Here is a 15,339-nt window from a genome sequence, read left to right as displayed (position 1 = left end):
CAAAGCACTCCCAGGGATGTAAGTTCATGCTTCTGAGCCATGCACAAAATGGGGGACAGTTTTGAAATGTTGGGGAACATGCCCTGGATAAAGGAGGATGCCTGGTGGTCAGGGGAAAACCCCATTGTGTGTGTGTGTGTGTGTGTTTCTTGGCCAGATTTCTTCAGGGGAAGTTTGGCCTTTGCCCTCCTGAGGAGGCTGAGAGAGTGTGACTTGGGAAGGCCACCGAATGTGGGCTTCCATCATGGCAGAGCCTGGATTCGAACCCAGGACCAGCCCCACCCTGAAACCCCTCCTCCTCTGCCAGGCTGGCTCTTCCAAGGAGGCTTGGCCCTGCCTTGAAAGCGAAAGCAAAGACTGGGAGGGCTTTCCATATTCCTGAGGGAGAAGGAGAAGGGGGCCATGGCCGGGGAGCCTCCTCCAGGGAGGCTCAGGGAAGCCCTGGAAGAACGCCTCAGGGCCCTGGGCATCGAGGCCTTCAGCCTGGAGCACCCAGAAGTAAGTGAGCGAGGAAGGAGGAGGAGGAGGAAGGGCGGCAGCAGGCGCCAACAACAGCCTCCTTCGCTTCGCTTCGCTTCGCTTCGCTGGGGTTTGGGGCTCTCAGGGCACAGAAAGCCCTCGCCTGCTTTTGGGGAACCAGCCCCAGGGAACGACTTGAAGGCACACTACTACCACTACTACTACTACCACTACTACTACTAATTAATCCCTCCAGGGCTTCTGGGAGTTGTAGTCCTTCAAAAGGAACTTGCCAGGAGGACCAGAGGCACCACAAAATGGAGGCCCTTCAGGAAGAGTGAAGGAGGGCATCCCAAAAGGAAAGCTCCTGGGAATGTAAATTCGTGTTTAAGTCAGGCGCCAAATGGAGGGCCTTCAAGGAAAATGGAGGACAGGGCCAAGCAAAAGCTGGCAGCATTCCTAGAAATGTAAATTCCTGCTTCTGAGTCAGGCTCAGAATTGGAGGACCTTCAAGGGAAAAAATATATGGAGGACAGGACCAAATAAAAGCCCCAAACACTCCTAGGAAGGTGAATCCATGCTTCTGAGCCAAGCTCAAGAATGGAGGACCTGCAAGAAAAATGGAGGACGTTGCCACAAATAATGGGCGAGTCACACTTTCTCAGCCTCGGGAAGGCCATGGCAAACCTCCTCTGAACAAATCTGGCCAAGAAAACCCAAGGATAGGGTCGCCTTTGCTGTCTTTCCCAACTTAAGGCTGGGGTTTTCTTGGCAAGCTTTTGGTCAGAGCAGAGGAGGCTTGCCATGGCCTTCTCCTGAGGCTGAGAGAGTGTGACTTCTTGCCCAAGGCTTGGCCAGAGGGTTGGTTTGGGGTGCAGCCCTTTGTGTTTCCAAAGGCAACCCTTGCACTTCTACTCATGAGGAAGCTGTATGGGGTTCAAGGTGGTTTACATCTTCGGGTGAGTGGGCATCAGATGGCAAACTGGGCACCAGAATTTGGAAACTAGTTGGAAGGCTTTCGTTCATGTCTTATCCCAGGTGGAGATGTCTGTCTGAGGCAGCCAGGACTTGAATTAAACTCAGTTCCTTTCCATGCCGCCCTTCATTTTTAATAAAACAAATAAAACAGTGCGGCCAGGAAATGAAATAAATGAGCTGATAATGCTGAACGTTAAAAAGAAACAAACAAAACCCCAAACCATGCAGCAGGAAAAAATCATTAACGCTTTTAAGAAATGGCCAGGCTTCTTGGTTGACATCCAATGCCCTCAATTCTTTCTCCGACATTTTACTTTAAAATATTATGCCAGGAATCTTAGTTTCCTAATACTAGCACTATAAGAATTCAATAGGAAAGATCTTCTCCCCCTTTAAAGGAAGAGGAGGGGGTTATTAGTTCATCTGCATTTACTTACAGCTCCATCCCAAACAGATCTTCTCAGAAGGCCAATGATATTTTAGCTCACATTAACAGAAGCATAGGCCCATTACAGACCGCCCAAAAGGGGCGGTCTCAGGCCGCTGCCGGTTGCAGTGTGGAGGAGCCGCAGCAGCCAAACCGCGTGACTCTTCCGCGCTGCAAAAAAGGAGCGCGAAAATCGCGCTCCTTCCAGGAACCCGGAAGAGACGTCGCAGGTGCCAAAGCGCGCACTCACAATGTCTCTTCCGGGTTGGGACGTGCGAACGCAGAGCATCCGCTACATCAAGATGGAGGCGCCCATCTGTATAGGGCACTGCTATCTTGACGTATCGGTTACGCGCGAGGGGCAAGGCGCGTCCGGAAGCGCTGCCCCTCGCGCATAATCGCGGCGCATGGACGGCGCCTCTTAGGCCCATCTGTAACATGCCATAGTTTCCAAGTCAAGAGAAATAATAATCATGGAATCATAGGGTTGGAAGAGACCTCCAAGGGCCATACAGTCCAACCCTCTGCCATGCAAGAAGGTACAAACAATCAAAGGACTTCTGTAGATGTCAGCCACGGATGCTGGTGAAACGTCAGGAATAACTCTTAGAACATGGCCTCATAGCCCCCCAAAACCACAAAAAACTATGGATGCCGGCTGCAAAAGCCTTCGACTTCAAATCAAAAGATTGTTGACAGATGGCCATCTAGCCATCTACTATATTATGTGTTGGTCAGGCCCCATCTGGAGTACAGTGGTCTCTCCACATTCGTTGAGGTTAGACCCCCGTGAATGTGGAAAAACCACAAATGTGGGATGTGGAAAAACACAAATTAAAAAAACCCGTTCTTTTTACCTAAGAACACCTCTCTAGAGATTTCCAGGTCCTCCAGTGCAATTCTATGGTCAACATCTGCCAGAAGTCGATCATAGAATCAGGGACCCTACAAATGCCTAGAGAAGTGTTTTCTCTAGGAACGTCTAGGTTTTTCTGGCACGACTTTGTGGTCAACCTCTGGCAGAGCTGCGCTGGAGGACCTAGGGATTCCTATAGAGAACATGTTAATCAAAACTGCAAAGAAATCTGAAAATGTCAAAAGCTGCAAATGTGGAGGGTCAACTGTACTGTGTTCAGTTCTAGTGCTTCATCTTAAGGATATAGACAAGTTGGAGCAAGGTCAGAGAAGGGCAACAAGGATGATAAGTGGTATGGAGAACAAAACATAGGAGGAAAGGAGTTGGGCATGTTCAGCTGGACTAGAAGAGAGGACTTGAGAGGTGACATGATTCCACTCTTTCAAGACCTCAAGGGCTGCCATAGAGAGGGAAGGGGCAGGCCAGTTCTCTGCTGCCCCAAAGGGCAGGACCAGGTTGGCATCTGTCAGCCAGAAGACATTTTCTTCAGCCGCCCCCACACTTTGGAATAACCTGCCGGAAAAGATTCAACCGCTGAATAAGCTGTCTGAATTTTAAAAAGCATTAAACACCAGTCTCTTCTCATGGTTTTTAAATTGTAGATTTTAAATGAGGAATTTTTTTAATGTGGATTGTTTTAATATGTCTACATTTTATTTGTCCTTTTAAACTGATACGTGTTTTAACTGATGTTGTTTGGAGAAGGGGGGTAAGAAATTAATATTATTTATTTAGTTATTTATTATATTTAGGGCACAACCTGCCCTAAAAGAGTTTGGGAGGGAGGTGTAATTCTATTGTATTTAATCCGAAACATTTGTATCCTTTAGTACACATTTTTCTTTAAAAAGTAAGCCGCTCGGACAAAACAAATAATAAATTCCAAATAATGGGGGGAAATGTTAGGAAGAAACAGAAAAGATTTAACAAATACATCAATCATGGACCAAAATAAGTTCCAGAAATAGCATCAAGCAGACCTTGCCGGATTCCATATCCTTCTATAAAGGTCAGGATTTCATTGGGCATCTGAAGGGAGCTAGGGAAGTGTCCCCAGGGAGAGTGAACCACAGATTTAGTGCCATCACTTAAAAGGTCCTGCTCTCAATAGACTCCGGTTGAACTTCAGTTTGGCAAAAGGACCTGGAACAGGACTGCAAAAGATGGACAAATACACAAGCAGGAAACCTATATGTGAATGTACTGAAATTATTGCCACTGGTGATAGTCAGCTGCCTCCTGCTTACAGTTGGGCTAGAATCCTATATAGGATTGTATAGGTTGGATCTTGCTAATCCAAAATGCTTGAGATACAAAATGCTTTGGGTTTTGGTGATTTTGGAATACCTGTATTTGCATGTATGTACATAATGAAGCATCTTGGAGATGGAACCCAAGTCTGATCACAAAATTCATTTATGTTTCATACACACCTTATACACATAGCTTGAAGGTAGTTTTATATCTTAATTTTAATAATTTTGTGCATTAAAGGTTCAAAACACACTGCAGAAATAATCCATCTTGAAATCAATTTAACTGCCGTGGCTCAGTGTTAGGAAATCATGGAAATTGTAGTTTATTGTGGCACCAGAGCTCTCTGACAGAGAAAGCTGAATGTCTCACAAAACTACAGTTACCAGAATTCCCTAGCATTGAGCCAGGACAGTTAAATCGTCTCAAACTGGACTATTTGTCCTGTGTGTTTTGGACCAATGCTTGATGGTACATTGCACCATCAGAAAACTGTCTCAGGCGACCATGAAAACAGGTTTTGGTTTCTGGAATATTTCATAATTCTGGATAAGGGAGACTTGACCTGTATGTTTTGCAAGCCATTTTGCATTCCATTGGAAAAAGTGGGATATATACCTTTAACATCATTTAAAAATAAAAGTCATGTAGACACAATCCATTTGAGACATCTGCAGTATGTGTCAAGGTGACATGAGAATAAAATTGCTGTATATTCCCCATGGATTATGGCTGATGCATTTCAACCAAGGAAGAGTCATTTTGTTCCAATTATGTCTTCTAGGTGTTCACAGTTGAAGAAATGATGCCTTATGTGCAACATTTGGAAGGGGCCCACAGCAAAAATCTTTTCCTTAAAGATAAGAAGAAGAAAAGCTTCTGGTTGGTGACCGTTCTGCACAACAGGCAAATCAATTTAAATGATTTGGCAAAGAAACTGGGTGTTGGAAGTGGGAATCTGCGCTTTGCCGATGAAGCAGCCATGTTGGATAAGCTGAAAGTTGGCCAAGGATGTGCAACCCCCTTAGCACTTTTCTGTGATCAAGGAGATGTGAAGTTTGTGTTGGATGCTAACTTTCTGGATGGAGGTCACGAAAGGTTGTATTTTCACCCAATGACAAATGCAGCAACCATGGGATTACATCCAGATGACTTCCTAAAATTTCTGAAGTCCACAGGACATGAACCAATTGTTGTGCACTTTGATGAAAGTGGCAAGTAGCTTTTATGACACTGGTTTTATGGGTGAGGCTTTGTACTTGCGTTGAAATTTCAAGAAAACGAACTGCAATATGCTTGATTATCTTGGTTGAAATCTCATTGGTGACATATTCTGGCATAACTCCCATTGATATGTCCTTTTGTCGCCATTGCAGGAAGAGGTATCCAGTACTTTTTGAGCGACAGCCCCCCTCGTATATTTTAACTTTTTGTTTGATGGTTCCCACAGCCAGTCAGTGACCAGGAGGATCTGAGCCACTATCGGTCTGCAGTTTGTAGCTGGGAAAAAGGAAGACCCCTTGTCCTCCAGTGAGTATGCTGCCAATCTGAAAAGGCAACAGTTATTACTTTTGCTCAGCTGCAAAATGGTACCCAGATGGTGCCCAGGAGCCTCCTGTCCCTACTGGCCACTGACTGGCTGTGGGGATGTGCCTCAACACCTTCAAGTTGGGTGTTGTGCAGCTGGTCACGAGAAAAACCCAATGAAGGTATCCTGGCATAGATGTACCTCCACTGTCATGATGCAGGATTTCAACTCATTTCTAGACCCATTAGTTTAGGTGAGTAGGCTGCAGTTCCGCTGGAAGGCACATATTTTGCATCAGGGCAGGGCAATGGTGGGAAGCTATGAGGCTTCATTAGATTCCCCCTAGGTGACCTTGGAGGAACACACACTGTACCCCTTTGCAAAATAAATACATAAAAGTCCAACAAAACCAAATGACCACAGGGAATAGGGAGCATTTTCAACCGCTTTCAGCCATCTGAGGCACTTTAGGTAGTCATTTCCTTTTTCAAAAAAATGTCCTCTCTTGGGCCTAAAAGGGTCCAGAGACACAGCCTAAACACCCTTTAGGAAAGAGTGTCACTAGGGGATTGTGGGGGATACAGACTGCACCAGGTGACACCCTAAGGAGGATGACACCACTGCTCTTCAAACACCTACCTTTTGGCAGAAACGGGCTGTGGCATTGATCTGCTTCCTTTTAAAATGCTTTAAAAGATGGTGGGAGCGGGCTCAGTGGGAGGAGAAAGGACCCCAAAATTTAAAATTAAATTTGAAAATTTTAATGTTTTAAAAAAATTAAAATTGAATTTTTTTGAAATTTTTATTCTCTTAAATTTTATTTTAAAACAACATTTTACCCAAATCTTCACTATGTCTATGTAAAGACATTTAGGTTGTGTGTATAACTGTAATTTGAAGGTATAATTTTAATTTTGCTAATTGTTTATGTCACAAATATTAGCATTACATTCAGTGGCATATGGGAATTACGATTTACAAGTAACATTAGTGCAAAAAACATTACTAAGGATTCTTTATGGAATGAAATGGGAGGAAGTCAATGGGTGGGGTGACACCATGAGCAGTTAGTTCCCCTCCTCAATTGTTGAATGGTGAATCAACACATAGGTAAATGCCATTGATTTTTTGGGTCTACTCTAATCAGGACTAACAACAGAGTTAAAGCCCAAAAGGGTAACTTTGCCAAGGTAGGGCCTGAAGCTAAAATTAAGGAGATGCACCTCAGTCAAGAGCACCATGATTCCAGCAAACAGAACCAGTTATATCAGGGGTGGTAACAGATAGGAGTCCTCCCGATGCAGTACTTTTGGACTCCCAACATCTCCAGCTACCACAGTGAAGACCCAAGTGAACAACATCTAGAAGACTGATTCCCATCCCTGTATTATTATGCAAACCGAGAGCAGTCATTGTTACTGCATCTTTGGAAAGGGGGGTTGTATATTTCAAGGCAACTGAGGTCCTTGTTAGTGGTCAACAAAGAAGAGTCCTCCCCTCCCAGCAGTGGATGAGAACTGCCTATTTTCATGAGAGAAAGAAAAGAGATATGTTGAAAAACACCTCTGCCCTACTGAGGCTACACTTTCTTCTGTACAGTTCCATTCTGGTTTTTACTACATAACATGATTCACACATTACTACATAATAAATGATTCACATTTCTTTCTCTGTTACTGAGAAGCTCCACAGCCCATTATTTTGAGAAAGGCCTCCCTCTGTCTCTGAAATATCCCATTTTTTTCTGGAAGGGAAGGCTGGTGAAACAAAGGTTTGGATTTTGGGGGCACATTGGTGCTGGTTGATCTCTAACCTTACACAATTTATGAAGAACCAAGTCCTGGTATGCAAGAACTGGGGACGGGGTGGGGTGGGGGAACATGACATGATTTTCATAGGGTTTTCATAGGCAAAGAATATCCAGTAGTGGTTTTGTCAGTTCTTTCCTCTGAAATACAGCCTACAGCACCTGGTCTTAGTTGGTGATCTCCCATCCAAGTGCTAATCAGAGCTGACCCTGCTTAGTTTCCAAGATCGGACAGGAACTGGTGCTGTTGGGGTACTACCCTATAGGCAGGCCCTTAGCCTCTCATTGCCATTTTGTAAACATAGGCTTTTTTGTTTATCATTTACCTACATCCCAGTAAGAATTTATTTGGAGAAAAAAAGGAGAACAAGAAGGTTGACAAATTATTTGGCTTGGAATTTTAATAACATAAGTAGTGTACAATGGCAAACATTACAAAATTCATTAATAGGTATAAGAAAGGAAACTACAGCTTTAAATAACACTTTCTGTAAAACAGTGTTTTAAATAGTTTGTGTCGCACCAAGGTGCTCTCTTTTAAGGCAGTTCCATTCTCAACGATGTCTGAGCGATGCACAGGAGAGTTTACACCAGACAAACATATGACACCTCCACTGCTGGAGCTGCACCATCTCTCAGAACACAAAACATGTTAAGACATAACACGTTCTGGAAATGGCGATTGTAGCCTTAGCAACAGCAGCAGAGTGGAAGAACATTTCTTTGCATTACATTAGATCTGCAGCTTCCAACAGCTGCTGAGTATTGTCACGTGCAATGAAAAAAAGATCTTGTATTCCATCCTTAAGGTGCTGGGATGTTGATGGTGAAGTGACACTTTGACTACCTGACACTGTTACAGATTTTATAAATGGTTTTTTAAAAAATAGTTAATCTTTCTTTTATATAAACTGTGTAGACTGTAATGAAAACTGAGACAAAATGGACTGCCTAAATTTCATTTTTATTACTGATTTAGAAATGGTGGAGTCTGCAGAAGGCGGGGAGTCTGGTAATATTCCTCCATATGCACTGGCAAGGAGAGTAAAAATAGACAGGGCTTTGGTTTTCCTGCACAAAATTGAGGCTGTTTTTAAAATTATTATTATTAAGCTCTTAGCAGAAAAGCATCTGGATTTACACAGAATGAACAACTATGTTGGTTGAGAAGGAGCTAAAGAAACATATTACTTGCAGATCATAAGCCTCATCCTCCTAGAAAAGTTCAGTGAGAGGATTTGTTAAGGGAAGATTTGCATTTTAGTTTTTAACACTGAATCATCTAAAGCAAAACAAGAAACACACTTCAAAACTTTACCTGCTGTGCTAAATCCAGCCTAATGCTGAAACATTACAAAAGGGATGATCCACCATAGACTTTTTCAAAGGCAATCCTTATTGCTTTGTAAGTAAAGCAATACTGTTTTATTTAGTCATATCTCTCTGCAATGTATCAGATGCACGTTTCTGGTAGATGCAGCTCACATGTTTGCCCACAGTCAGGTGGTGTGTCTCTGAAAGCCAAAACCTAACCCAAAACACACAGGTAAATATAAAACATATAAAACAAGTGCAAAGTTCCAAAAAGGTGCAAATCTTAAGAAAATAGGTATGGTCAATTAAAACACTGGCAAAGGCATGAAAAGCACATGCTAGTTTCTAAAAGCTCTGAACAAAGCATCCAAACCAGCTTTTGGAGTGAGTGGGAAGGGACAGCTCATACAAAACATGCTAACATGGCCTAACCTACAGCCAAATTTAGACCAAGGAATATGTGACCAAGTTCTCAATCTTCCCAAGTGTCCCCATGTTTGAAGGCAAGGGAGGGCGATGACCCTCCCAAGATGAGATGGCACAAATGAAAAGGCCTGGTCTTTGGAGTGCTCTTCACAAGAAGCAACAACACCTCATAGAGTCTGATGTCTTTTGAGCACCACATAGGAGTTCTGCATTCACAAGGGCCTTTTTAGGTTTGGGTTTTAAACTGATTTGGTATTGAGATATAATTCTGACTGTTCTACTCTTTTTTACTGTACTGATCTCCTAGTTTTGTCATCTCTGAAAGGTTGTTACACACTCATAGTCTTTGGCTAGACACTTTGCCACTAGATAAAATAACGCTAAAGGGCTCTTGTGGTAAGTGGCGGCAAACAAATTACACAATACGCACAACAGCCACTCTTGTGTGAAGATCAGCAATCCCATTTTCCAAATCTTTCTCATGGCAGAATAACTTCAAGCTAAAGTACACAGACACACAATGGCACTTTGGGAACTCAGGCATTTGACTACATTTAGGTTTTGTAGTTTGGTAGTGTGAAATTGTATGAAAAGGTTGCTGCGAGGGTAGTTTTCACAACTCTCTCCTGTGAAATTAAGGTGCTCAGAAGCACACAGGAGATGTGTCTGGGCCATTTTATTATGCCCATCACCTTAAGTCAAGGGTGATTCATGCTGCCCTTTGGATGTTGTTGGGAGTGCAACCACATCTGAAATCTTAAAATGTTTACATGTTATTTTCAGGGCCACAACCCTGCTCCCTATGCAAAGGACTGGGAGTGCAGCTACAACTGCTAGGCGACAACTCAACTGACTATGCACACCCTCTACCCATAAATGGCCACCTTGAGGGCAGTGGTGGTTAAATTTATTTTATTGCTGTTTTTATACCTCGCACAGCCATGGGTGTGATGGGTTTTCACAAGCGTCCTGCTCACAGGCTTAGCAGTTGTGCCTATATGGAAACACGTGTGTTTACAGGCAAGGGTTTGCAACTCCTCTTTCATCTGCCACAAAAGAGGACAGAATATATTTTTATTTACCCAGAAGAACAGTAGTGCTTGTTAGCAAAAACCTGGACATGCTATGTGAAATGTGGTTTAAAAACAAGTGTTCAGTGTTAACATTGGCAGTGCCCCCATTTCAGCAAGAGCTTAGCTATAATGTGACTCTACCTGTGAGGAATTTAGATGAGGTAAAGGTGTGGTAATGATAAAAATACATTTGTGAGAGAGGAATCCTACAAGGTTAAATTTGATATATTGTGGAAACAGTAATACATTTAGTAGCTAAGAAAATAAAGTTTAAAATTTAATATAACCAGGAAAGCATCATGTACATTTCCAGGAATTAACCAAAGCTATTTTCTTGTGCTCTTTGCAAGAGTTTAAGACAACAAATGTATACAAATATTTAAAAAGTACCAACAACATTAATCAACCCTAATATATATAAAATTATGGAGGAACAAAAACAGGGTGACCTATTAGTAAAAGCCCTAATAGAAGGAATGGCTTGAAAAACACTGAACTTGACCTTAGTCACATTGGTCTTTCCCCATTAAACTTCCACCTCAGCCACAAGCAGTTCATTTAAAAAAACAACACAAAAACAAAAAACAAAATGCAAAACATTTAAAGATAGATTCATTTTGGAAGTGGTATTTGCTGAAAACACAAATAATTTTGTCGGACATGGCATTCTTGAAATGTTTTTCCCCACAATTTTCCTGTCTAGAAAATTGGGATATTACTTAATGTGTAGAAAACACATGGAAAAGATGAATTAATGTAGGGGTGTTGGTTGAAGTGTTCAATTATATTTTCTGGTACCTAAACCGTTTCTTCTCACCACACACAACAAAATAATCAGCAGTCTCATTTTGCAAACAGCAACACCATGCAATTTATGCAAACCCAATGAGGCTGTCAACTGCCAATATGCTTGTGGGGCTCTTTTTTGTACCTGTATTTACAACAAATTCCATAACATAACACAGCTTTTTCCCATTTCAGTTTTACAGAACTAAATATTTGCAGAAGCAGTAAGTGACTACGCTTGTAAAGGAGTGAAGAAAGCAGTAATTGAGTTCCTGAAGGAATTCTTGAGACCGCATAATGCTTGGTCCTTACGAGAGATTAAAATTGTCCTTTATTCAGTAGATCTTAACAGTGCAATGTGCAATATAGTCTGTCTTTTTTAAAAAAAAAATCAGCAGGAGACGCCAGTACAGTTCCTTGATTCAAGGAAAGGAGACGTGCATTTCTTGGCTGTTCTATTCAGGTAGGCCTGTAAAAACTTTGAACATTTTTTTTTTTGTAAAAACAATACAGTTCCTATAGCCGGATGCCTGGTTACTTCAGAAATAAAGGCTTCATACTGAGATACTGAAGGACACTTTTCTCTCTGTGTTCAATTGAAAAGCAGAAAGAGAAGAAAGAAAATATAAGAAAAACAAAGATACAGGAGAGATAAAAAAGTAAAGTTACTACAAGAGCTAGCAGGACACAACGGAAATGCAATGGTAAGAAGAAAGGGGACAGAAAGCCAAGAGCCTATATAACACCATCATCTTAGCACCGAAACAATTTGCACAATCCTAGGCATTCTCAGAAGCAATTCCCATTGTGATCAATGAGGCATACTTCCAAGTAGGTGTGCGCAGAACTTCAGCTTAAGTGTTTTACTTCCTGCACTTATACGTGCATCATATGGAGGAATGTATATATATCATGCAATTTTGTGTTTAAAAAACAACACACAGGTGGATAGTACTAGAAAATTACATTTCCGGAGAACGCAGCTTTTATTTTTTAATTCCATGTTTCTAGTCCTTGGAACTGTAACTGAAATGCTTAAAAACATTGTTTTCAAGAGCTAGAGGGAACGTGGTTGAACACATCCAGAGTTCAGGAAATGGCCTCCATAATTTTATATCTAGTAAAAAAATTGCAGCCATATAAAACGAACAGGCATTGTGCTTAATCTAGACAATTTACAGAAAAGGTTTTCTTGGCACAGAATCAGGGTTGCCTGATGATGGGTTTTTAAATTATTGCTTATGAGTCTGTATTGTCTACTTTAGCTACATAACCACCCTAGTTATATAGGTGAGTAGTGTCTCCCAGCCTGATGCCACAACCCACCACAGAGGTTTGTTTTTTGTCAATTGGGAAGCAACTGACATTCCCATCCTCTCCTGTGAACGATCTCCAGCATGTCAGTGACAAGCAGGATCCCTGCCACAATTCCCCCTCATGCCAGAGATTCTTTGCAAGAAAGATGGGATGGAAACATCAGCCACCTGCTTTCTGACTGACAGGAGAACAGACCCCTGTTGCTGGCAGAAGCTGTAGCCCACTAAGTGGGGATAGAGATACTTTTACTTACATATTCTCTAGTGAGTATGTAGGCCTGTGAATCAGGGACGTAGCCAGAATTTTAGGAAGGGGGGAGGATTCCAGACTAATAGCCACCATTATAATGGGGCTTGGGTGTGGCTGCGCAGCAGCATGCACCATTCATTTTTCTAATGGAAGGGGGTGGTCCAGACCCCAAGGACCCCCCCCCTTGACTACGTCCCTGTGTGAATACAAACCATTCACAAATGCGTAACTCTAGGTTACACGTTAGTCACTGCCATTTGTGACTGTTTTAGTGAATTGTGGCCATTGTTTTCCACTGTCGTACACACAGCCTTGATCATGTGTCATTTTCTCATTTGAATCATGATGGATATTCTTGCATTTGCTTTTTAAGATATTTGATTCATTTAAATTTTGAGAAAATGATTTAAGATAAGCTCAGGGACAGGAAGAACAACTGGGTCTTCAGACTCTACATCAGGAGCTCAAAATGCTACAGTAGCACAGAACACATGAGGTGAACAATGATAAATGAATTTGCAGATATTGACTTGCTAGTATATATATATACTGTGGTATAATTCTGGAAGCAAATATGGGGGGGAAAGAAGGCAATTTACAAAAAGATGGAATACTTTTGCCTTAGCAGGTAAAACAGCATGTGACATTCTGAATAGTAAGCAAAATAGCGAGCCATTTAATGCAAGCAATATTGGCAACTGTTAATGCAATATGCACTTGTTCTTATTTGCAAATGTTAGTGTTTTTTTCCCCTCTGTAAATGAAAGCGATCTCATTTACATGTTGGGCAGAAAACTCACCACTTGGCTCACATCTCATGTAGTAGGGGCAATAGATTTAGGAGCTTTGTTGCTCCCTAGACCTGCTTTTTGAATTTCTGTTTTCTGGTTTAGCTTCCACATCTGCAGAAGAAAAGCATTTCATGTTACTTTTTAAAGCAGGAAAATATAAACATGTTCTCACATTGCAACATACATCATTAGGTATCACAGATTGATGATTTACTCAAATCAAGGAGAGGAATAAGAAGGAAAGGGTGGGAACATATTGTAGGAACACAACTGATGGTTCTATACATTTATTCTGTCCTCTTCTTTACTCTTTAAAATTACAGAGAACACATCACCCAGGAGAGAAAAAAAACCCTTATGTATTATACTTAGGAGTTAAAGAAGGAAATTGATGGAATGGTGCCTAATTACATCTTCACCAAATGTGGAGCTGTTTTGGTCACTTTAACAATCAAACCTTTAAAGCAGAACATTATTTTTGCATGCAATAAAATAGAACATGCAAAACCAAATTAGCTGACATTAACTGTTTAGAAAAGCAAAGCTTCAAGCAAGCCTTTTCTTGCAAGCAAGACAATTAATTATCCTAATTCACAAAACAAAATCCAGTGCAAGATGCTTCTCTTGGCATAGCAGGCATGTTTTTAGTTTTGACTGAGGATCAGTTTATACAATTTAAAAAAGGGTTGTGGTGGTAAGTATACTGAAAAGCTGCCTTGAGTCCATTTTGTGAAAATGGGTGGGTATGAAAAAGGAACTGATGGGCTAATTGAAATAGTCACTCATCCAGAATCAACTCTGTATTAACAACAGCCCTCTTGCAGTATCTTAAAGGTGTAGCAGAATGATGCAGGGCAGCCTTCTCCAATCTGGTGTCCTCCAAGTATGGTGCAGTACAAAGTGCCAGGAAGATGCGGCCGGGAGCCACCTCTTTGCCGTGTAGCCACGCTGCAGCAACCAAATTGCGTGGTGCGACTACACAAAAAAAGGACCGCTAAAAAGTTGCTCCTTTTTGCACTGCCACTAACAGCTGGCGGCGGTGCGAGCACATCGCTGCTACCTGGCTCCATCTGGAGGCCACGCAGCAGTGACATCATCACTACGCACGCTGTCTATTTGGCGCTGCGCAGCAAGGACGCCCTCTTGACATGCGAGGGGCGAGGGGAGTGTGGGCGGGGTGCCCCTCGCACGTGTTGAGGGAGTCCTTCAGAGCCCATCTGTACCGGGCTTATGTCAGAAAACAACCCTGATCAGTCCTAGCCAGCAGAGCCTGGCCCTTTTCTATGAGATCATGAGAGTTGTAGTTCAACACATCTGGATGCAGCAGTCTGGGAAAGATTGGTTGATTAAAAGAACTATAGCAACAGCGAGTATATTTTTATACTGCTTATCAGTGAATTTAAGCAGTTCCTAAGCGGTTTACAATGTGTAAACTAATTGCCCCCAACAAGCTGGGTATTCATTTTAGTGGCCTCAGAAGGATGCTAGGCTGAGTCGACTCTGAGCCCCCGGCTGGTACTGAACTCACAATCTTGTGAGTGAGTGGCTGCAGTACAGGCACGTAACCTCTGTGGTGAACAAACAATAAACTAGTTCGACATATGGTTAGCTGCAGCACAGACATTTTTCTATGTTGGTTGTCAAATAAATCAATTCTTATATAATCCTTTCAAAGACCAAACTAACTGGCTGAACTGCTCATGCAGACTGCGAGATATGAATGCTCTGCATTATGTGTAGAATCAATATAGAAACATTGCAAATAGATTAGTCAAAGAAAAATGGGCGTCAGTAATGACACACAGGGTTTGTCTTCATGTCATTTCTGACTTATGGAGACTCTAATGTGAAACTATCATGTTTGGTTTTTTTGAAAGATTTGTTCAGAGGGGCTTTGCTTTTGCCCTCCTCTGAAGCTGAGAGTGTGTGACTTGCCCAAGATCACCCAGAGGGTTTCCATGGCTAAGTGGGGATTGCAACTCTGTTCTCCAGAGTCATAGTCCAACTTTCAAAT

The 15,339-nt window shown here is 42.0% G+C and overlaps 2 protein-coding genes across 3 annotated transcripts in view; one reads left to right on the top strand and one right to left on the bottom strand.

The window, feature by feature from the left end:
- The first annotated feature begins 363 nt into the window (after positions 1 to 363).
- On the top strand, positions 364 to 6,361 carry LOC149310424 (prolyl-tRNA synthetase associated domain-containing protein 1-like). The gene is made up of 2 exons (XM_089528891.1): positions 364 to 498; positions 4,819 to 6,361. The coding sequence occupies exons 1-2, from the start codon at positions 403 to 405 to the stop codon at positions 5,254 to 5,256; spliced, it is 534 nt and encodes a 177-aa protein (XP_089385017.1). The 5' UTR covers positions 364 to 402; the 3' UTR covers positions 5,257 to 6,361.
- Positions 6,362 to 7,761: 1,400 nt separating this feature from the next.
- CCDC88A (coiled-coil and HOOK domain protein 88A) overlaps positions 7,762 to 15,339 on the bottom strand; it is a 131,003-nt gene continuing 123,425 nt past the window's right edge. For both annotated transcript variants that reach the window (XM_089528889.1, XM_089528890.1), the window contains 2 exons: positions 13,335 to 13,436; positions 7,762 to 11,554 (listed from right to left, as the gene is read on the bottom strand). In XM_089528889.1, the coding sequence (XP_089385015.1) occupies positions 13,350 to 13,436 (87 nt within the window). In that variant the 3' untranslated portion in view covers positions 7,762 to 11,554; positions 13,335 to 13,349. The remainder of the gene's footprint in view (positions 11,555 to 13,334; positions 13,437 to 15,339) is intronic.

The sequence above is a fragment of the Sceloporus occidentalis genome, unplaced genomic scaffold (assembly GCF_023333645.1).
Source record: "Sceloporus occidentalis isolate IW3139 unplaced genomic scaffold, rSceOcc1.0.p SCAF_6, whole genome shotgun sequence".
Classification (NCBI taxonomy): Eukaryota; Metazoa; Chordata; class Lepidosauria; order Squamata; family Phrynosomatidae; genus Sceloporus; species Sceloporus occidentalis.
The sequence above is the reverse complement of the archived record's forward strand: the minus strand, read 5'-3'. Positions and strand labels throughout refer to the sequence as shown.